The sequence below is a fragment of the Centruroides vittatus genome, unplaced genomic scaffold (genome assembly GCF_030686945.1).
Source record: "Centruroides vittatus isolate TY-2023 unplaced genomic scaffold, ASM3068694v2 contig_751, whole genome shotgun sequence".
Lineage (NCBI taxonomy): Eukaryota > Metazoa > Arthropoda > Arachnida > Scorpiones > Buthidae > Centruroides > Centruroides vittatus.
Window position 1 is genome coordinate 146,551 of NW_027122488.1, and position 22,272 is coordinate 168,822.

At 30.4% G+C, this 22,272-nt stretch overlaps 2 protein-coding genes across 8 annotated transcripts in view; one reads left to right on the top strand and one right to left on the bottom strand.

Moving 5' to 3' along the window:
• Positions 1–22,272, bottom strand: part of Rab14 (RAS oncogene family member Rab14) — a 191,256-nt gene that overhangs the window by 126,502 nt on the left and 42,482 nt on the right. The gene's annotated exons all lie outside the window — the stretch shown is intronic.
• Positions 1–22,272, top strand: part of Megf8 (multiple EGF like domains 8) — a 106,104-nt gene that overhangs the window by 27,853 nt on the left and 55,979 nt on the right. For all 7 annotated transcript variants that reach the window (XM_067277621.1, XM_067277617.1, XM_067277619.1 and 4 more), the window contains 6 exons: positions 4,919–5,082; positions 12,198–13,359; positions 14,781–14,958; positions 15,132–15,225; positions 20,927–21,119; positions 21,281–21,459. In XM_067277621.1, the coding sequence (XP_067133722.1) occupies positions 4,919–5,082; positions 12,198–13,359; positions 14,781–14,958; positions 15,132–15,225; positions 20,927–21,119; positions 21,281–21,459 (1,970 nt within the window). The remainder of the gene's footprint in view (positions 1–4,918; positions 5,083–12,197; positions 13,360–14,780; positions 14,959–15,131; positions 15,226–20,926; positions 21,120–21,280; positions 21,460–22,272) is intronic.

Genomic DNA, 22,272 nt, shown 5'->3' on the forward strand with positions numbered 1-22,272 from the left:
CTGAGTTCAGCGTTAACGTAGATTCTTCTTTAAAAAAAAAAAGAAGAATCTACGTTAACGCTGAACTCAGTGCTAATTATCAGAAATACAATGCAACCTTTCTAAAATGGATTTGAATAAAACAAAACTGTCTAAATGGAAAAAATTCTTAGGAACAGAGTGATTTTCTGTTAAATTTTATTAAAAGCCAGAAATCCGTCCAACACAGAAATGGGAGATATTTTTAGAATAGTATAACTTAATTTTCTGCTTTATGCAGTTTTCCATTTGTAGACAGATATCCTCCCAGTATAACAACCATCACAGAGCAAGACAAACTGTATTCTGAGAATGACTTTGAACCTTGTCAGAGAAATAAAAGGTTATGTGACAAGGGGATACATGGACCAAAGCCTAGAATCACAAACACCTCGTATTATAAGTTATAATGAAATTCATCATAAGTTGCCTGATTTAAAGAAGTCTTGTATTCACAAAGCATATCTTAAGCTACAATATTGTAAAAAGTCTCATAAATACTACAATATCTAATAAATTTTGTAAGCTGATGTACTGGAAAGGTTGTTCGAGTGTTCATCTCTGTTGATAAATAATCGAGTCAATTGCTTTTTTCCAATTGGCTCTTTTGAATATTTCTGATTCAAAACTTCTAAGATGTTACCAAATGCTAAAAATATTGATAGACTTCTTCATGATGGAAATAAAACTATTTATAGAATGTCATAAAAAATCTCATATATTATAATTTAACATTACCTTTTCTTTAGATCAAAAAACCATGTCAATTTCTTTCAAACTTCTTCAATGTTTCTATTAATATAACTACCAGTATCAATTTTGGGCAGATTTTGTTTCATGCCTAGGTTGGTTACAGTTTTCTGTAGTAATAAGTTTTATACATATAAATAATTTACCTAAGAGTAATTCCTACTGTTTTAATTCTAACAAGATAAAATGTTTTCAACTTCAGGTATTGCAAGCACATTACATAAGAAAATTCTGAAAGTGTATCACTAACAAACATCTTTCTATTGGCTCTATTAAAATGGAAGCAGTCACTAGCAATGTCATATAATTCATACTCTCATTATCAATCTGTTCTATTTTTTTGTAAGTCCTACAGCATGTTTTGTGAATATGAAATGTAAAATATTGTTGGTTTCTGGTAACTTTACAATATTGGAGAGATACTATGTCATATCTTGCAAGATGTTCATATATCCAGGCTCAAGGTCTTTGTTAATATTACTTTTTATTGGAATTAACCAGTGGCAGAATTGAATGAGTTTCTGAGAATTGAGTTCTTGAGAACAAGCATCAAATGTAATTTGTGAAAACAATGAGAATGAGAGAAAACAGAGTGCTGCCAATTTTGCCTTGTGTGGAGTAGTTAGTAACAAATTAGTACTATGTAGTCAAAAACAAGTTGATTAACATATTGATAATTAGAGATTGGAGTAAATGATTAATTAGAGTATTGAAATTCCTTAAGAAGAAATACTCACTTTCTTTATTACTTTTATTGTAAAGCAATTAGTATTTTCAACAGCAGAACTAGATACTAGTGTTTAATATTCAAATTGGTTTGTTCATGTTGTGTGAGCTCATAACGGTTGCATTTGAAAAGTTTTTGAATATGTAGCACAAGTTCTCAGAGCAATGAGAACTTTTAGCCCTCCAGTAGTTCTTATTTTTTCTATTCAAATACTGACATCATTAGTTGCAATCACCTTGGATTCATTTGAATTAAACTTATTATAAAATCTTTTTATGCATGTAAAAGTGATTTTACTATAAAAAATGAACATAACTGGTTGACATTTATCTGGTATAGTTCAAAGATTTAAAAACAAATTAACAAACAAAAAAGAAAAATTACTAAACACCTGTTTAAAACAAACTTGCCAAATCGTTTAGTTCCAGTTTATTCAGGTTTCCCTGTATAATTGATAATTACATTAAAATTCATTGATATGTTAAGAAATTCATAACATAAGTTATACGTCTTCATTTACACTTCTAGTATTGGGGGTTGCAAATTTACCAAAATTTTTATTATTATTAAATTTTGACTTTAAATGTGAAAATTACCATTCTAGTGATTGTTTAGTTGCTGACTCAGTGACGAGTCCACAACTAAACAATCACTAATGTGCTGTATCTAAATGAATTCTATTTTGAAAAGCCACACTTTTGGTTATTGAAAAATAGAGCTTGCTGTAATGTTTTAGTTACTGTAATTAAAAATGTGGCCAGTGCAAATTTTCATATTCAAATAAATGTGTTCCAATATAGAAACCACATTAAAAAGGCATTAAAAACACATACTTTAATAAAAATTGCAAGTACTTTCAATGGTTTAGTCATTGTCATCAGGCAATGAAATCAAATACAATTTTTAAATTTAAGAATAGAACAAAACATATAATGTGCTTTTTTTAAAAAATACAAAGGCTGATTTACCAAATATTCAGTAAGCCAAAAACAGTAAAATAAAGCTAAAAATAAGGTTTAAATCGCTAAATGCGTGATTCCGTTCTTTTTTCATCTTTAAAAATTGTTCCAAATGATTCTTTATCTGAGGAAGGGCCCAGGAGGGGTCTGAAAGCATTTGTAGTGACTGTTAAATTTTATTTTGCACTGGTTAAAGGTTTTTTGTGAGTAGTGTTTTGTATTGTTTAAATAGTGCTATTCACAATTGCGGAATATCAATGGTAAACGTGACGATAAAGACGAGACATAAAGATTTTTCCACATAAACAAAGTTCTTTTGTCGTAGCACCACCTTAGTAACTTTGCATGGGCCCAAAGTGGCACATAGCCATGTTCTAGTACTCTCTTTGCAAGCCCAGTTGTAAGTTTATTATTTGCAATGTCATCTTGATTCTTCGCATCATGAACTTGCAACATTCTAGCAGTGACCCCAATGTACTGTACATTGCTGTAGCACCTGAAAACAAATGCCACAATGGAATTGTATAAACTTCTGATTTTTCATATAAATCCTGGAACAAACTTGGAACAGATTGTAAAAGTCCTTAAAGAAGGCAGTTTAACAAAGACTTTGTTTTGCAACAGTTTTTTACCTTGTTCTCAGTCAACTGTTTCTAAAATTTAATGCAAATGTAAAAAAGTGGAAATATTACAATAGGAAAATATACTGGTTGACCTACAAGCCAACCAATGTCATATGTTGTCGGGCTAGAAGATGGCTATAGTACTAATAAATTATGAGACAATTTGGTACTAGAGGGAGGCCTTAGACACTATCTCTTAATAAATTTAATAATTACAATTTTTTTCAATTAAATAATTTAGAACTACTGGAAGAAAAGAATTGGCCCAGACGGCGCCTAATGCCTCCCTCTAGTACCAAATTGTTTCATAATTTATTAGTATTATAGTTGTCTTCTAGCCCGATGACATACAGCATTGGTTGGCTTGTAGTTTTATAATGTATTGGGTTATAGTGATGTTTGGTTGATCACAGAAGCCATCAAAGTGTCAGAACAGGAAATTAAAAGCAATATATCTTGAATATAGAAAATGTACAACAAAAGTGATAAATAGGAGATTGAAAGAAGCACATGGTAATGTCTGTGATAAAACAGTAAATTATTTGAAAAAAATCTGGTTTTCTTATAGAAAAACAAAAAAAAAATTATGATTGACACCTAAACACAAGGAAATAAGGTTATAGTGGGTCAAAGAAAAGCATTAATGAACTGTAGATGACTAGACAAAAGTGATATTCAGTGATAAGTCATGAATTTGCATGGGATATGAAGACAATGTTGAAGTTTTTGTCTCGTATTGTTCTAATGAAGCCTGTAAGGAAAACTGCCTAAAAATATGACTATATTTCTAAACTCAATTATTAGTTGGAGTTGCTTGTCAGATAAAGGACCAGATTAGTTGGTCATTATTACATAAACAGTGAATGCTCAGATGTTTTGAAGTTTTTCACATCTCATCACAGTTTTGAAGAACTTTCTTATTCCATCCATTGAAAAATGCTTGGTTATAATGAAATCATTTTTCAAGATGAAAATGCATCTTGTCATGAGACTCAAATTGTTAAGAAATTTCTTTGTGAACAACACATCAACACATTGGACTGACAGCAAACAACCCAGATTTCAACCCAGTGGAAATTAAAGAAATTGGTCTAGGATAAAGCTCCATGTTGCAAATTAGATCACCTTGCTGCTGTTCTGAAAAGCCAGAAAGTGATTGATAGCAAATATTATTTTTCACTATTGAAATTCATGCCTGAAAGAATTAAGCAGCCATAAAAGCTTGATGTGGAGCAACAAAGTATTTATTAATTATTTAAGTTGACTGATTCTATAATTTTTTCTTTGGTATTGCGATTTCTATTTTTCTATTATATATATTTAAAACGTTGTATGCTTCATTTATATTATCATACTTTGATTATTTTATTTAATGTAGTCAAAACGTCCATTATAGGAAAATTATTTTATATTAGCTGCTTGCTTTTTTTCTTTGCTACACTCTTACATCATTGCAGAAACATTCTCATGACAAAATGATTCTGTAATTTTTGCCACAGATTGAGTCAATAAATAATCATATATAATTTTTGTTGTTGTCATTGTTATGGCAGAAATGACAAATAGTAATGAAAAAATTCATTTAAATAATGATGGTAGTCATTTAAATTTGAAATAAAAGTACTTACTATTATAAAGACTCTCTTAAAATATGTAAATAATAATTAATTATATTGTTAAGTCACAATTTATTAATATAATAGATTACTTTTATAGTTTTAAATGATTTCTGTAGCTCATTAACTGAAGATTAATAATCATCACTTTTTCATTGTTTTATAACAAATTATTAAAATTAAAATGTTTTTGATTAATTTTGGATTTTTTAAAAATGTTTTTAGCCAATAATACCCACCAATATATCACGTTAACTTTCTTGGAGATGGAAACTGAGTGTTCATATGATCATGTGTTTGTTTATAATGGTGACTCCTATACAAGTCCTTTATTGGGAAGTTTTAGTGGTAGTACTCTTCCTCCACCAATAACTGCTAATTCTGGGGCTGTAAGTAGTATTTTTTAAATTTAAATGTTTGATTTACAAATAAAAACAAAAATAAATATACAATTTCAATAAACATAAAAAAATTAATTAGCTGAAACAGAAAGTGTAAGATTTTTCATGATTATCATAGTTTTATAAAATATACAGCTGTGTTCACAACTAAGGATCAAGAGTTAGGGTTAGAAGTTAACTAATAAGCATACTAAAAGTGAAGTGAATCATTAACTTATAACTTTAACTCTGGATTCTTAGTTGTGAATATGGTTGTTAATAGGCTAATTATAAATACATTCAAATAAATTAGAATAAAGTATTTAAGAACAAATACGAATCATATAAATTTGTTTAAAATAAAATCTGTTTATAAACAACTGTGTTAGTTATATTAAAGCCACATTATTACTACTATTATTAATAATTAAATACTGAGTGGCCTAGAGGTAGGCCATTAGACACCATTTCTTATTACATTTAATAATTGTAATTAAATTAATATGTATTAAATAATTTAAAAAATATCGGAAGAAAAGAATTAGTCCAGAGTGGGTCTCTAACCCACAACTGCTGTTTATGCAAATGCATTGCCAGTTTTGCTACCCATACCTTAGTCTGAATATAATGTAAATCTGTTTATATGTGTCTATACAAGATTTGTTTATAAATGTATATATGCCATGCTGGGTAAAGTGATAGTTGCATGCCATAGTGGGTGATTATAGGCTGGATTCTGAATCATTCCCAGTTTGTGCCTTGAGTAATTAGTATGGTTATATTTAAATTAAATAAGCCCAGAAGTAAAGGATCAGATGGAGGTCCAGGTAGCATAACTGGCAATGCATCCACATGATAAGTGGCAGTTCCAGGTTAAAGTCCTGCTCTGGGCTGATTCTTTTCTTCCAGAATTTTCTAAATTATTAAATAAATATTAATTTAATTATAATTATTAAAGTAAGAGATGACATCTAATGCTTACTTCTACACTGCTGGCCATTAAAAATAGTACACCAGGAAGGAAATCAAGTAGCAGAATCATATTTATTGAACACATACAGTATAATGGGAGGAAGACATGATTAAATTGACAGGTAATTTTGAGATACAGAGTATGCATAAATCAATATCTAGAGCAGCCACCTCTGACAGCAGTAACAGATGTAATCCAGCTGGGCATTGTTGAACAGAGTTTGGATGGGTACAGATAAGGGTGCAGCAGTCCATGCAATTTCAGCTTTAGGCCAGAGTTCATCTATTGTACTGGCTGGCAAGTGGTGGTGTGCCAGTTTCTTGGCAATCACTGACCAAGTGTTTTCAACTGGTGACAGATCTGGAGAATGTGCTGATCAGGGCAACAGTTGAATACCATCTGTATTCAGAAAGGTCAAGACAGCATGGACAAAATGCAGTCATGCATTGTCCTATTGAAAGATAGCATAATGGAGGCCTCAAAGATAGTGCACACTGATGAGCCTTAACACATTAGAAATGTAACAGTGGCTGTTCAAATTACTAGCTATGTGAACAGGATGTGCACCCAATGGCATCCCATACCATTACTCCAGGTCCTGAGCCTGCAAGACTGTGATGAATGCAAACTGGCAATGATAGTTTTCTTCAGAGCCTCCACACATGGATATAGCCATCATGATGCTGTACACAGAACAGGGCTCTGTCTGAAAATGTGACGCTACTTCTTTCTGCACCCATTTTTGTCGCTGAATGCACTAGTGTAGGCATGCCTATTTCTGCTGCAGCATCAAAGGAAGCCACAGTAATGGTCACAATGTTGCAGACATCGTTGCACTGTCTGTGCAGACACTTGTTGTTCCGAAAATGATCCAAGTTCCCAACTTAGGGTATATAACTAGGCTGTATTATCCCATGTGGAAAAAATGTCTGTCTTCTTGGATGTTATTGACCAGGGACCTCTGAGATCCCATATGGCATTCTGTATGGCCCTCCTGGACCCATCAATTCCACATTCTCAAGACAGTCATTGGATTACAACCAACATAAGCAGCAATAGTATGGAACGATAAACCGCAGTTTTCATAGGCTACACTTCTACCATGATCAAACTCCGACACATACTGGTAGGCATTCCTTCTTACATGAAGTATAGCAAATTCTTTACACATGCAACCAATGTGTGAATGCAATTTCTGTATGAGAAACCAGCTTTACAATCTTCCCTTTTATACAGACTGTCGATGGCCTTACTCCTACATGCTTTGTGAGCATGTGTTGAAATGCTAATAATTTGCATATTCCAGCATGTACATGTCTTGCAAACTTTGTGTTTTTTTTGCATGCTGCCTTTATGGTGTAGTAATTTTAATGGCCTGCAGTGTACTTAGTATTTAATTACTAATAATAATAGTAATATAGTCTGATTTAATCCAGCAATTGTTTGCTTTTAATAAAATATATTGATTGTATTGAAGAATTTTTCAGATGGTGTGTTTCCGAGCAAAATTCACTTTGTTTTATTTTTTTAATGATCTATATATTTGTCATTAGAATTGTAAATAGAAATTAGTTAACCAATAAAAATGTTTCTTAACAATACTAAATATAGATTAAGAATAAACCAAACTGTCTTTCATCATTAAAGCTGTTTACTTGCAAAGATTTTTTAATTACAAACAAGTACTTTCAGCATTTCAAAATGTCATTTTAAAGTTGAGTGTGTACCATTAGAATTACAATTTTTAAAAAGTATGTTAACAGGTTCCAAACACTCTGTTTAAATCATAATACATGGTTTTTACATAAAATTGAACAGATACAAAAATGTTATTATTTAACTTGTTAATGTTTTTTTAACATATCAATCTCAAAATGAAATGAGTAAATATGCAATAATTTTAAAATGAAAATGTAAAATACAAATATGTTATGATTTTAACTTTGTAAATGTGCAGGTATACCTTGAGTTATGTCATTTTGAGTTACGTCGTTCTCGATTATACGTCGTTTGTCAAAAAAGTATATGGAAAAATAAAAATCAAGTTTAAGTCATTTTATTTGACTTTACATCCATCCGCCACAAATATTGAAGTTGTAATATCACTAGAAAAGAGTTAAAAGCACATAAAATCATATTAAAATATGTACATTTACAGTAAATGTTAATATAATCGTCATAAATCCTACAGAACGAAACATGGAAACATCTGTGTTTCTGTGTTGTCGTCTTATTTAGCGGTCTTTAAGTGCTCATTATTGGCGTTTTCCACTGTAGTTTTGACTTACGTCATAACTACACAAGTAAATTTGACTTACGTCGCCTCTCCTGGAACCAATTACTGACGTAAGGTGAGGTATACCTGTATTTTAACATATCTATCTAAAAAATAAAAATATGCAATTATTTTAATATCATTGGGTGTAATGATTCCCAGTGAAAGATGGTTCTGTGATTTAAACATTGCTTAAGGAGGGAAGTATCAGTCCATAAATACATAAAATTATTCTGTAATACCTTTCTGGAGAAGTCAGTAGTAATCCTATTATTATTAATGTTGTCCCAATTTTCTTGAAAACTGTATGCTGATTTTCTGGTAGTAGTAGCTCTTACGTAAAAGGTTTTTGATCCCATACACTTTTGCTGTAAGGGGATCATATAGATTTCAGAATTTTCCAAAAAGACAAGACTATCTCTCCCATTACAAAGAATTCTACACAGAGATGGTTGTGGTTTTATGGAAAGCATAATCCCTTTGTTTTTTTTTTTTTGAAAGCACAAACTATACATAGAGTAATACCCCTAAATGTGGAGCAGGTGTGAAAATACTAGATTTTCCTTATTATTAGTGGTTTATAAAGCAATAGGTGAAAAAGAGATTTGCAGACCAGGTTATTAATATACCTAGATTTTGCTCATGAGTATTCCACATTGGATACTGCTGTAGCTACCAGATGTAGGTTCTCCCACACCAATGAGGGAAACAAAGGTTATAAATATGCCCTAAAAAGAACACTGAAAATAGCAGCATTTATGATCTGGAGTGGGTGAAAAGAAGTTACTGGTATGATGTATGACAAGTCAAATTTAGGAATGTTACATTTTTTGTTTTTATTATTTTCATTTTTAAAATTAATGTGTATTTACTCCTTTCATTTTAAGATTGATATGTTAAAAATACATTAACAAGTTAAAATTATAACATTTATGTCATGTATGTTCAATTTTATGTAAAAACTATGCATTATGATTTAAATGGTGTATTTGGAATCTGTTAATGTATTTTTACAAACTGTAATGTGAATGGTATATGCTCAACCTGAAGACGACATTTTGAAATTTTAAAAGCACTTGTTTATAATTAAAATATTTTTACAAGTAAACAACTTTAAAGCCAAAAGACAGTTTGGATTATCCTTAATTATTTAATTAAAAATAATTTAATAAAACAGTTCTAAATCTGAACAGTTGGTTCCTGCTGAGATTATCCAATAAAAGAAACTACTAGCTTTATCATTATTGACATCCATCTTTAGCTATTTTAATTAATAACTGTTAAAAAAATTTCATTGTATTTTTCTTTTGTATTGTACTAGTCACATACATTGAAATTTGATTGCTGTTGTGTTCTTTTTCTTATAAAAGGAACACATTGCTACTAATTTACTATTGACAAGTCAGTTAATATTATCATTTCTAACAACAGTAATTATATACTAAATTCTCATATATATAAATATATATTCATTCTTTTATTTAGATGTATAATATCCTCTATAATCCAAATTCAATGTGCTTGTGAGGTTTTTCCAGTTATTCAAAAAATCCAGTTACAACTGATCAAATAAATTTATTTTTTCTTTTCGGAAAGAGAACATGACATATGCATTTCAAATTTTTCTTTTTATAATAGTTCATTATGCATTTTAATTTTGTACTTGTTTGTCTGTTTTAATTGTCATGGAGTGTATAATACTACTAATAATTCTGTGATCATAGCAGAATTGAAATTAAAACCTGTTATGTGATTTAAACATTACTTTAGGAGGGAAGTATCAGCCCATAAACACAAAATTATTCTGTAATATCTTTCTGAAGAGGTAATCCTAATATTATTATTGTCATCTCAATTTTCTTGAAAACTGTATGCTGATTTTCTGGTAGTAGTAGCTCTTATGTAAAAGGTGTTTGATCCCATATACTTTTGCTGTAAGGGAATCATATAGACTTCAGAATTTTCCAAAAAGGCAAGACTATCTCTCTTATTACAAAGAATTCTACACAGAGATAGTTGTGGTTTTATGGAAAGCATAATCCCTTTCTTTTTGAAAGCACGAACTATACATAGAGTAATACCCCTAAATGTGGAGCAGGTGTGAAAATACTAGATTTTGTTAGGTAAATTAAATACTTCGAGCGGATGTCACGCTAACGCTAACTATTTTACTAACATAGAAAAATATTCACATGAAGAGGCGTTAAAGAACATGTTCTTTAACGCCTCTTCATGTGAATATTTTTCTATATTAATACTAGATTTTCCTTACTATTAGTGGCTTATAAAGCAATAGGTGAAAAGAGAGATTTGCAGACCAGGTTATTAATGTACCTAGATTTTGCTCATGAGTATTCCACATTGGATGCTGCTGTAGCTACAAATGTAGGTGGTATTGTCCGATACCATCTACATTTGTATGATTGAGAGTGAAAATACATTTAACACTGAAGAGGGATTGTTAATTAAACTTTGATTTGAAATGCATATGTCATGTTCTTTTTCTGAAAAGAAAAAATAAAGATATTCGATCAGTTGTAACTGGATTTTTGAATAATCAGAGAAACCTCACAAACCCGTTAATTCAGCTTATAGAGAATTCTTTTTTCTTTATTTTCACCTTTTTCCATGTTTATATGGGATCGACATTTTATTCTCTAATATGTTTCCTCCATTTCTTCTTATCAAGGGCATCTTCTCTCTTAAGTCCCTTCTGATTCAAGTCTTCCACCGAAGCTTTTGGTCTTCCTCTCTTCCTCCTTCCTTACACTATCAGTTTTCTGGCTTATAGAGAATATTACACATTAATGTTACAGTTCCCCATAGAGAAGTTTAACTTCTATTCAGATTTTATAGAAATATAGGTTTTGAATTAATGCATTTCATATTCATTTTAATTGTTGCAATTTCCTGTTTCCATTAATTAAATAATACTGTTAATGACTTTGTGACCAAATCTGGAATATAACTGATGAATTCTGTTTTTGACACTTCTTATTTGAGTATTTTTAGTTTCTTAGTTGTTATATATAACAGAGGGAAAATATGGCAACTGATAAAAAATTATTCCCTCCCAAAATTTTTACAGTTTTGGACTCAGGGCCTCAAAACATCATGTAATGCAAAAAAAATTGGGAGTTTTTACTCTGTATGTATGTGTGGGAGAGATATGATTTGTTCACCCACTTTGAAGCTTAATAATTTCTGTGCCTTTCATTGAAAATTTCTGAAATTTTGCAGGGAGGTTTGTGTATTAGTCACTTGTCATATCTTGAGTGGGTTGGATTTAATGAAGATTTTACTCATTATTAATATTTGTAATTTTTTATAAAACTTGTTTCTGCACTCAAAATTAAGCTTTTTGCCATGTTATAATAATTAATAACATAGAAAGATATTTGAATAAAATATAACAGATGGCACCACCACAATTTTAAAGTTTTTTGCCAGTAAACTTATGCAACTTGTTGCTTGCCTTTGTTTTTGATAATTCTCTTGTTTATTTCTTCTGAAATGGTGGCAAACAATTGATGATTAATAAATTTAGACTTAAATTAGAATTATTGTAGAAGACTAATTTTAGTATGATTGACAATTAAAACAGATTTCGGAACCGAGATTAAACTTTATCATCAATTTGTTATTAAACAAAACATTTCATAGAAAATGATAGCTTCTATGTATAAAAATGAAAATATTTTTAATTTTTCATGGAAGTACATAAGTGTGTAGGAAATCTTTTAGAACTATTTTTATAACTCTAATGAAATATTAACATTTTTCATTAATATTATGTGATGTTTAACATTAGTTTGAATTGTTTGAGAAATTTAAACTAATCGACATAAAAAATTTATTGTTTATTTTCTTTTGCAGATGCTAATTCTTCTGTATAGTGACACAAATTACATCAGGAAAGGATTTAAAGCAATGTTTAACATAACTGATTGTCCTTTAAATTGTAGTCAAAGAGGTAAATGTGTTGGTAATATTTGTCACTGTGAGCAGCTTTGGACTGGCGAAGCCTGTGACATATCACTTTGTCCAAATGATTGTGGAATTAATGAAGAAACTGGTGAATGTGATAGATATATGGATCCTCCAAAATGTATTTGTAAACCAGGATATTCAGGAGAATCGTGCAGTTTACCTGAATCAAATTTAAATGGTGGAAATACTTGGCATTTATTGACTCGTGAAAAGACTGATTTATCTCCACGAGCTGGTTTGGCAGGTGTTTATTTAGCACACGTTGACAAATTTTATTTATTTGGTGGTTTTACTTTTGGATCTGTTTTAGGTGATTTATTATCATATAATTTTAACGAAAGTAAATGGCAAAAGATCTTAACTGTATTTGGACCATCACCTCGTTGGGGTCATGCTATTGCGTCTTATGCTAAAAACTTTGTACTTTATGGTGGAGAACTAGAAAATGGACTTCTTTCTGATGAATTGTGGTTATATAATGTTGCTAAAGAAGAATGGCAATTAGAAGCAAAGCACAGCATTATTAGGCCTCCAGCTTTAACTAAACATTCCCTTACTTTAGTAGAAGGAAAATGGTTATATCTCTTTGGTGGTAGTTTAGAAGACGGATCATTTTCTTCTGGTATGTATAGAATCAATCTAAATGAAGGTGCACAATGGGAAAAAATAGAACCTTTGGGAGGAAAAGAATTAGAAAGAAGAATAGTTGGACATTCAGCAGTTTATCATGCTGCCACCAAGTCACTTTTTATTTATGGAGGTATCATGGTTGATTATGCTAGATTTAGTCGTTTGAGTAATCAAATTCATGCATTCCATGTTGATAAACAGTATTGGACTCAAATAGCTTATCCAAAAAGTGGAACATCTATACCTTTAGAAAGAGCCTTTCATAGTGCAGCTGTTGTTGGAGATTATTTAGTAATCTATGGTGGATATACACATCGTCATTCCCATCAAGAGATATGCTATGATAATGAAATATATTTATATCATCTGGGATGCCACAAATGGGTTGATTTCCATGTATTGGGCATGAAGAAACCAAGTATGAAGTTTTATATTTTATATTATTAATAATTTTCTTTACAAATTTGAAACTGTGTCTTCCGGTTTTCTTTGTTTCTTCAGCACGATGAAGTGATTTAATTAAATATCTATATTAATAATTTATAAAATTATTATATAGGTATTTTAGGAACAATACATGTTTAAGTACAGTTTTTTCACTATGTTATATTATTATTATTGTATTTTTGTAGATTGACAATCATGCTGCATAAAACTGGGGGAGACCAGCATGTTGAAACCCCAGGGTTACCAGCCTGCTGGCTAAACTGCAACTAAATAAAATAAAATTAATCAGATCTAACAAAACTAGTTATTAATTAATTGTTAAAGAAAATATACTTCTGGTACAATAAAATAATAACATTGTAATTTTACTTACTTAAAATCAGGAAGATAGCTTTTGTTTACAAAACAATAAAACAGAAAATCCAACAGTTGCCTAAATGATTGTGCTACAATTCCACTAATTTTAATTAATTAATCCAAAGTAATTTGACAGTAGAGGTAGATGTTAGGTGCCATCTCTTAACTAAATTAATAATTATAATTTTAATAATTTATTAAATACTTTAAAACCACCTGGAAGAAAAGAACTACCTGGGTAATTAGTGGAATTGTAGCCTGATTATTTAGGCAATCGTTGGATGTTTCTGTATACTTATCAGGCTTTGCGATATTTGTTATACTTACAATAAAACATTTAATGACTTATTGAGATTAGTAGTAGTAGTTAGTGTGGGCTACTACTACCAATCTCAATACCCTGAATGTAAAATTAACACCTTCCTCTCAAATTTCACACAAAACCAATGTTAATCAGTGTAAGTTGAATTACAAAATTTTGTAATCTCATATATGATTCCAAATATACTATATTACATTTAGTATAAGCTGAGATAATTTACAGCAAATTCTCTTAAATTTAATTTGTAAATTTATTTTTGTATTTTTGAATCAAATTACAATAAAATAAACAAAAACAGCACTTTGGGCATTCCAAAAGTGTTAGAAAGAAGACAAAATGAAATTAAACATAATTGTACTAAATCTGAAACTGTTACCAGTGTAATTTACGTGAAGAAATCTTGTTTTCACAAACGGTGTCAAGGAGAAGTTGAGTTTCTTATTTAACATATAATTGTAGTTTTTGGTGAAATGCAGAAAGTTTTACAGTTTTAGAATAAAAATTTGTTCATTTTTACATGATGTATCTCGTTCATTTTTGAATGCACCCTCGAGAGAGGGATGTATAACCTCACTTAAACTGCCAGTTTTACCATATGAAAATATCTGATTTCATGATCTCCCCAGATAGACCAGCATGCTGGACAATCTGCAAAAATACAGCATGATCCATGAGAATATTCTTTTTAAGGTTATCCATAATTTTAATTTTAGGTTTGCAAAATCCTATACCCCAGGGTGTTATTGCTCATGCAATGGGTGTTCGAAAAGGCCATACTCTTTTGATTGCTGGAGGCTATAGCGGAATGATGAAAGGAAGTTTGTTGGCTTATGTTATGCCACCAGAAGTTACTATTAGAGGTCAACAATTACCTGCATCAGCATGTTCCAGGTTAGTATAGTTTTAATTTATCTTTAAATAATAGATATTGACATGTTTCATATTAAAAAATATATACAAAAATATGTATAATATATAATTTTTAGTTTACAAAATGTTATCAGAATAGCAAAAGTTTTTAAATTTGAAGTATTTAAATTATTGTTTCTTATGCATTTTAACAGTCACAGGTCAAAGGAAAATTGTACAGCTCATCCTTCCTGTAGTTGGTGTTCACAAAATAACCAAGAATTTTGTTTAGAAAAGACTATGCAGAGAGTGAGTACTTTTATTAGATTTAAACTTATGTAATATACATCCAAAATCCAGCATAAAATAAACAGTTTAAATTAGTGGAATTGTAGCCTGATCATTTAGGCAATCGTTGGATGCAAATAACTTTGGAGAAACAGCAAAAATTTAATAACAAACATTTTCAGATGTTTTTAATGACCTTCAAGTAGAATACATAATGGAATGTCCCAATAGTAGTTTGGATAATAATAATCTAAAATACAAATTCAAATTTCATCATCTGAATGTTAAGATATTGTAAAACAAACATACGAGTTTGAAAATATTCAAAAATGATTGCACTTAAATAAAATTAAATAAATACATAAAAATAAATTGATAAATACACAATGAAACATTAAAATTAATTAACCTATCTCATGTTAAATTTTTTCAACGTTAAGCCTAACGTGATCGCATGTTTCAGAAAAAAATAATTGTGGCTATTGTATTGTTCCAAATTACTTTATATTTTGCACACACAAAATAGACGTATTAAGAAATGTAAAAACAAAAATTTTTTTTCAGAAGTTAATTTTGGTATGAAAAAATCTCAAAGAAAGGAACAATGCATAGTGGAACAAAACATTGTTTACACTGGTAACATGTTTCTACTTGCTTTTTATTTGCTGAACATACTTTACAAACTCTGGTTGGATATTTTTTTTTTCTGTGGGTGGTATATAGCTAGGAAAATGCCATTTGGATAAATGCAATGGATTTTCATATGACGGTTGACCACGCCAGGTTACATGTCTGTTTGTGCGAAACTTTCCATAATTTCTCTGATAACTGTCATACGAAAATCAAGAAATGACACATGGTTTTTTGTTACTTGTTGATACAAAACAAACATTATACAGTACAATATCCAACATATGAAAAAACACCTTTTTATATCATTTCAGTTTTTCTCATCCATGGATAATTGTGTAACACTCCATCACACAGATCAATTCCACCTGTAGAGTATTGATTGACCTTTTAGCAGAGAGGGAACAAAAGAAGTGCCACCTTGTCAATTGGACCCACCTGCAGTCAGGTAATATACCACTTGTAAGGTGTTGACTTGTAAACAGAGGGAAAACAAAGGAAGCATCGACTTTGTCAATTGGACCCACTTGTGGTCAGACAATAGGCCGCTTGCCATATAAAAAACTACTAAATGTAAACAAGTGGCAGACATTAACGTAAGCTCCACTCTCATTGGATAACAGCAGACCTAAGTGTAAGCTGTTCATGAAACAGTTTGTGATTGGTTGGAGGTTTTGCCCAAAAAAACTTTATATTGCAGAGCAAATGGAGAGGAGGGAGAGAGAAAGGGCAAGAGACTGGTACACGGTAGTCTCAGGCACTTGGGAAGATCGCTGAGCATAGAGAGAGAGTGTTCTCCCCTGGTAAACATCTCAGAGACAGGTTAGTACGGAGACTGGACTGGCTGTGCAGTTGAGCCAACTCCACAAGCTGACTGAGGCCTTTTCATAGTTTAATAGTTCCCTGGAGCCAATCCAATATGTGAGACATCACACATTGTTGTCTTATATATATTATATTGTTGAATTGAGTGTGGAGATGTACTTTCCATCAAACCTGAATCAACTATCGGATTGTGATACACACGGAACCCAACTCAACAAGACAGAGTTTGGGAAAGAACTTCACTATATCTTCACTCCACCCATATTATGATTATAGTCTAGAATACAATTTGGCTTCATTATTATTTCTCTTGATTTATTACATTTACCAGAATCTGAGAATTTATTACACTGGTCAACATGGTTTTTGGCACACAGAAGAGAGAAATGTGTCTAATAGAACTTTTTGTACTGATTTCAAATGTTTGAAAACACTGATTTTCTGTACTGATTTTCTGTAATCATAGACTTAAATACAAAATATCATTAAACAATGAACCCACATCTATTAAATCAAATAATGTAAACAGTCCATGCCGTAGCTATCGCAAAGCTTTGCATTATTTATGTAGAGGGTATGCAAAAAAGGATGTTCAAGCTGTCAATAGAGTTAATGTTCCTTATAATTGATAGAATATCTTATAAGTGTCACTTTATAAATACAAAAAGCTTCTGCATAGCATATGTGTCGGCGATTTCCTATTTCTTGGATGATTTGGGTTCAGTCCCATTCAATATTTGTATGTTGAAGAATAAGTGACAGTCTTGGATTTTCAAGCTTTTTATCCATCAATTAAATTGGAACCCTGTTTTTGTCATCTGAGAGACTTTCTCTTACAGAGGTCATCTAAGTCACACAATCAAGTCTTGGAACTGGTGCATCTGGCAACTTATTTGTCGTTCTTCTCATTTAATAACAACACCTACAATACAGATTGATCCTCACACCTGACCAACTAAAATCCTCACATTTTAGTTTTACTTGTTTTATCTCTTTTGTTTTTTAAAATATTTGGTTACTCCACTGGTTACTATTAAATATTATTTCAGGTAATCTAATTTTCTTTGGTGTTTATATGATAATAAATAGTTGTTAATTTTTACTATAATTTATTCTGCAATTCCATAAAAATTTTATAATAAAGACTGATGACAGGCAAATAGCCCAAAATGCATTTCCTTTTATAAAATAAATTTTACCAGATTGTTTATCCTTAAGTGAAAATCAAATTATTAGATATTTATACCTAAAATATCAAACAGCAGAAAAAACTTTCCTGTTTCCTTCATTTCTGAGATATTTCATATTTTTTTCTTTGTATTGAAATATTCAATAGGATTAATCATGTTTTGTTTTTCAACTTCATAACTTTTATCAAATCCAAAATAAAAGAAAAACATATCTTGTAATATAGTAAAAGCATTTTTGACATCAGTTAAAACACAAATTTGACTTATAATCGAGGGATATTCACCATGCATTATTTATACTTTTAACTCTTAAATCTAAATTGCACTTTAACTTGCACTAGACAAACAATCTGGTAAAATTTATTTTCTCAATGTCAGATGTGGTAGCTGTTGCCTGTCACCAGTCTTTATTATAAAATTTTTATGAAACTGCAGAATAAATTAGTCGAATTGCGATAAGTCAACACCCGGATAACTCAACACCCTCGGTTAAGTAGTCAGTTTTCTGTGGTCCCAGTCGACTTACATAGGCATTAATGTTAAAAAAAACTGCAGTTTACTCAACATCGTTTAACTCAACACCACTGGATAAGTCAACATACTTTTTCTGTCCCACACTCCGATAAGTCGACACCCCCTCCTGAAAAAATGAATTCACTCCGCACGTGTGGTGCGAACTCATTTTTTTCAGGAGGGGGAGTTGATTTATTTATTAATATAATAATACATTAATAATATTAACATATATACATATTAATAAAAATGCCTTAACATTTTATGTATTTTTATGTATAAAATAATAACAGATAAACAAAAAGAAAATATACAATCTACATTGTCACACCAGAATCCAATTTTGCATTTTCTCATGCCAGAGGCATTAAGAATCCTTAGACGTTACTTGCCAACAAGTGACAATTGCAAAGATGATGTTTTAAAGGCATTCATGTTCGTTGAAAAAGAAAGTCGAGATAGTTTAGTGCTCAAAACAAACAACACTAAACGAATTTTTCAGTTTATCATCTACAGAATAATTGTAAATGGAGAACACAATGTTTTGTAAGTCTATGTTACTGTATAAAGCACTACTGTATTTTATTAATTGTAGTTTTGTGGTTTTTTTCCAACTTTGCTTTAGTCGACACATCGGATAACTCGACACATTCCCACTTCCCCTTGGGGTGTCGACTTATGCGGAGTCGACTGTATAGTAAAAATTAACAACTATTTATTATCATACAAACACTAAAGAAAATTAGATTACCTGAAATAATATTAGTAACTAATATTAGTAATAATAGTAACCACTGGAGTAACTAAATATTTTAAAAAACAAAGTAGATAAAACAAGTAAAACTAAAATAAATACAAACAAAATAATTTAAAAAATTAAAAGATATTAAAACTAAATAATAAAATACCTTATATCTCGGCAGATAAGATGAGACAACCTTCAGATAAGAGGAGGTATAAATTTTTGTCAAAGTTTTATAGTTTTAGCATATATCTGTCCTATAAGATGATCCCCAAACTATCAACAGCCTATGAATTTAGTTTAGATCAATGATCATCATCGCTGAATAATAATACTGTATAGTGTGTACGAAATTATGTCCTATTTGTAATTTTTTGAATGAACAACTTTTATTTTCTTGCATCTGGCAGCATTGCCTTGCAATTGTTGCAAACATTCGCACTGATTCAGCATTCGGGTAATTACTTTGACTATTCACAAAAACGTCGTATGGGCTATTCTATTTTGTGCACCTACCCTACTCTCTACTAGTAAATAATTATGGTCTGTCTGTTTTTTATAATGGTTTTAATTTATATAAATTTCAATTTAATTTTTTTGTATCTGACCCTGGATTTTGGGGGCCTTTTTTTTATGATTCAACTATTGTCTTATCTGCCAAGATTTACGGTAACTATAAAATACTATTAAAATACGATAAAAGGCGTATACCTGTAAATGATGTAGACGTTGTTTTCTTTTAGATATCAGAAAGATGAAAATTTAATTATTGCGCTTATGGCACTGTAAACAATATTTCCATGCTTGTGGAACCGGAATAAAATCGGAGTTAATGCAACAACCCTTTGTGCTTTCTATATAGATTTCAATGTTAGAGCATTAAAGTCTATTGTTCTTTTCTGCTGGAAGGAGTGTTTAGGTGTGAATTTTGTTAGTATCGTTCCAGTTATTTATGCTATTTGTTTTGCCATCTTTTAAGCCTAGAAGTTTGACAATGGTGTTTGGAACATTGAACATGATTCCAATGATGTTCCAAACGTTATTGTCAAATTACAAGATGGTGGCGCTCAATGTTCGATGTTCACATTTTAGAGATGAAAACTGGTTGCAATCTCTCTAATATTGTAGGACACCTGGTTAGTAAGGTACCCAAAAAACTAGAAAGTGCTTGTTGTTAAGGTGTAAAATCATTGTTACCTGTTAAATAATTAATGTTCGAAAAGTTGTTTTGTTAACCTGTATTGTTAAAATATTGATTTTTCCCATAAATATCACTGGCCAAAGTATGTGACATTTTTTTATGACTATAGAAATACTGCTTTATTGGAAAATTCAATGGTATTAGCATGTCATATAAACATTTTCTTAGTACTTTGGAGTTTCTTGTCTCATTTTCCGGAATAATGTTATCCAAAAAAAGCAACATCTTAAACATTCTAATTCAAATTTTTCTAATTTAAAAATTCTAAATTTTTGAAATAATTCTGCAAACTATAACATTTAACTTAATTCTGTTAATTTAACTCTATTCTATGAGCAGACAAAGTTCTAACATACCACATTCTCTGCTGGATTTTTTAAATATTTATTACAGATTAAAATATATTGATGTTTTTTGAACTATTATTTATATTGATAGTAAAGCAATTCATTTTTAATATAAGTACAACATGAAACTGGATCAAACTACAAGCTACACATCTACAGGTTAATTTAATATTTAGTTATAAGTAACAGTATTTTTGATGTCATTTTAAATGATGCTTTAAATCGGTTTATTTGTATTTATGTGTATATCTGATATTGAATTTTATTATTATAGGAATGCAGAAGTGGAACATTTAGTGCAAACTCCTGTCCTGGTCTTTGTCCAACGTTACAAGATTGCCATTCTTGTTTGATTTGGGGCGAGGCTTCTGGTCCTAATGTTATTGGTAGCACTGATACAATGGATCCCTTCCTTCAACCAACATGTAGTTGGTGTGTAGAAGTGTCACAATGTCATCCCATCCATAGTAAGTTTTGAAATAAACTTTATATGATATACAGATAGAAGATTAATATTTTGCAAATTTTTTAAAACAATTGTTCTAAAGAATTGCTAAAAACATTTAAAAGAACTTTGTAACAAATATTTCTTTATGAATTTATATTAATTTTGGCTAATGATTTATAGATCCACCAGATACGTGCCGACCAATTCACAATAGTTCCATTCCAATATCAGAATTAAAATGGTGGGGTCCCACTGGGACTGATATTACAACAATTGCCGATTGTCGCACAAAAGATTTTAGACCCGGTCTTATTTCTCTTAAGTATCGACATCCAGTCAATTGGAAACAACCAGATGGTGTAAGCTTATTATGAAATGAACTTTTACTTATTTGCTTAATGTGATTTTTAATATATCAGTATTATATGTATACTAACTTATACATAACATCTTAAACCAGCGATTCCCAACCCGGGGTATGCGATAGGTTGTTTAGGGGTACAGAAAAAAGTTAGTTATTATCGCAGAAAAAATAATATAGTATGTATCACAAATTAATAGTATTAAAAATTTATTAGGTAATAAATGTTCCTTGCAACAATCACAAACTTTATTATACATTTCAAAATGAAAAAATAGAAATAAAAACTTATGCTGCCGATTGTACAATGCAACAGATCAATAAATATTGCACAGTCGGTCAGTGGTAGTGGGGATACCATTATGCGTGATTAGTGATTATGCTATGGACTTTTGATGGTGGGGTAAGTTACCGTTATTATTATTATCTCTCAACAATATCCCCACGTGTTGTTTGAAAAAAGTATTTTTTTGTTTATAAAAAGTATTTTTTATTTTGATCTAGTAATAGTCTCTTTAATCCGAAAAATTGACGGTAGACTGCCTCACAGCTTATTAAAGAGACTATTACTAGATCAACATATAATACAGCTACAATAGAAAATTTAATAAGAAGTATTTTTTATTGTTAGCAAGGAAAAAAACATAGCTAGTTTCTCCAGATTTTTTCTACGAGCGATAATTTTTTTTCATTATTTATTCAGTATTTTTATTAATTTTTTATTGACAAGACTATGTCTTGTTTATAAAATCATACTGTCTGATGTGTTACCAGCTTAGAGGTATGAAGGAGTACATGTCAGAAGTTGCAA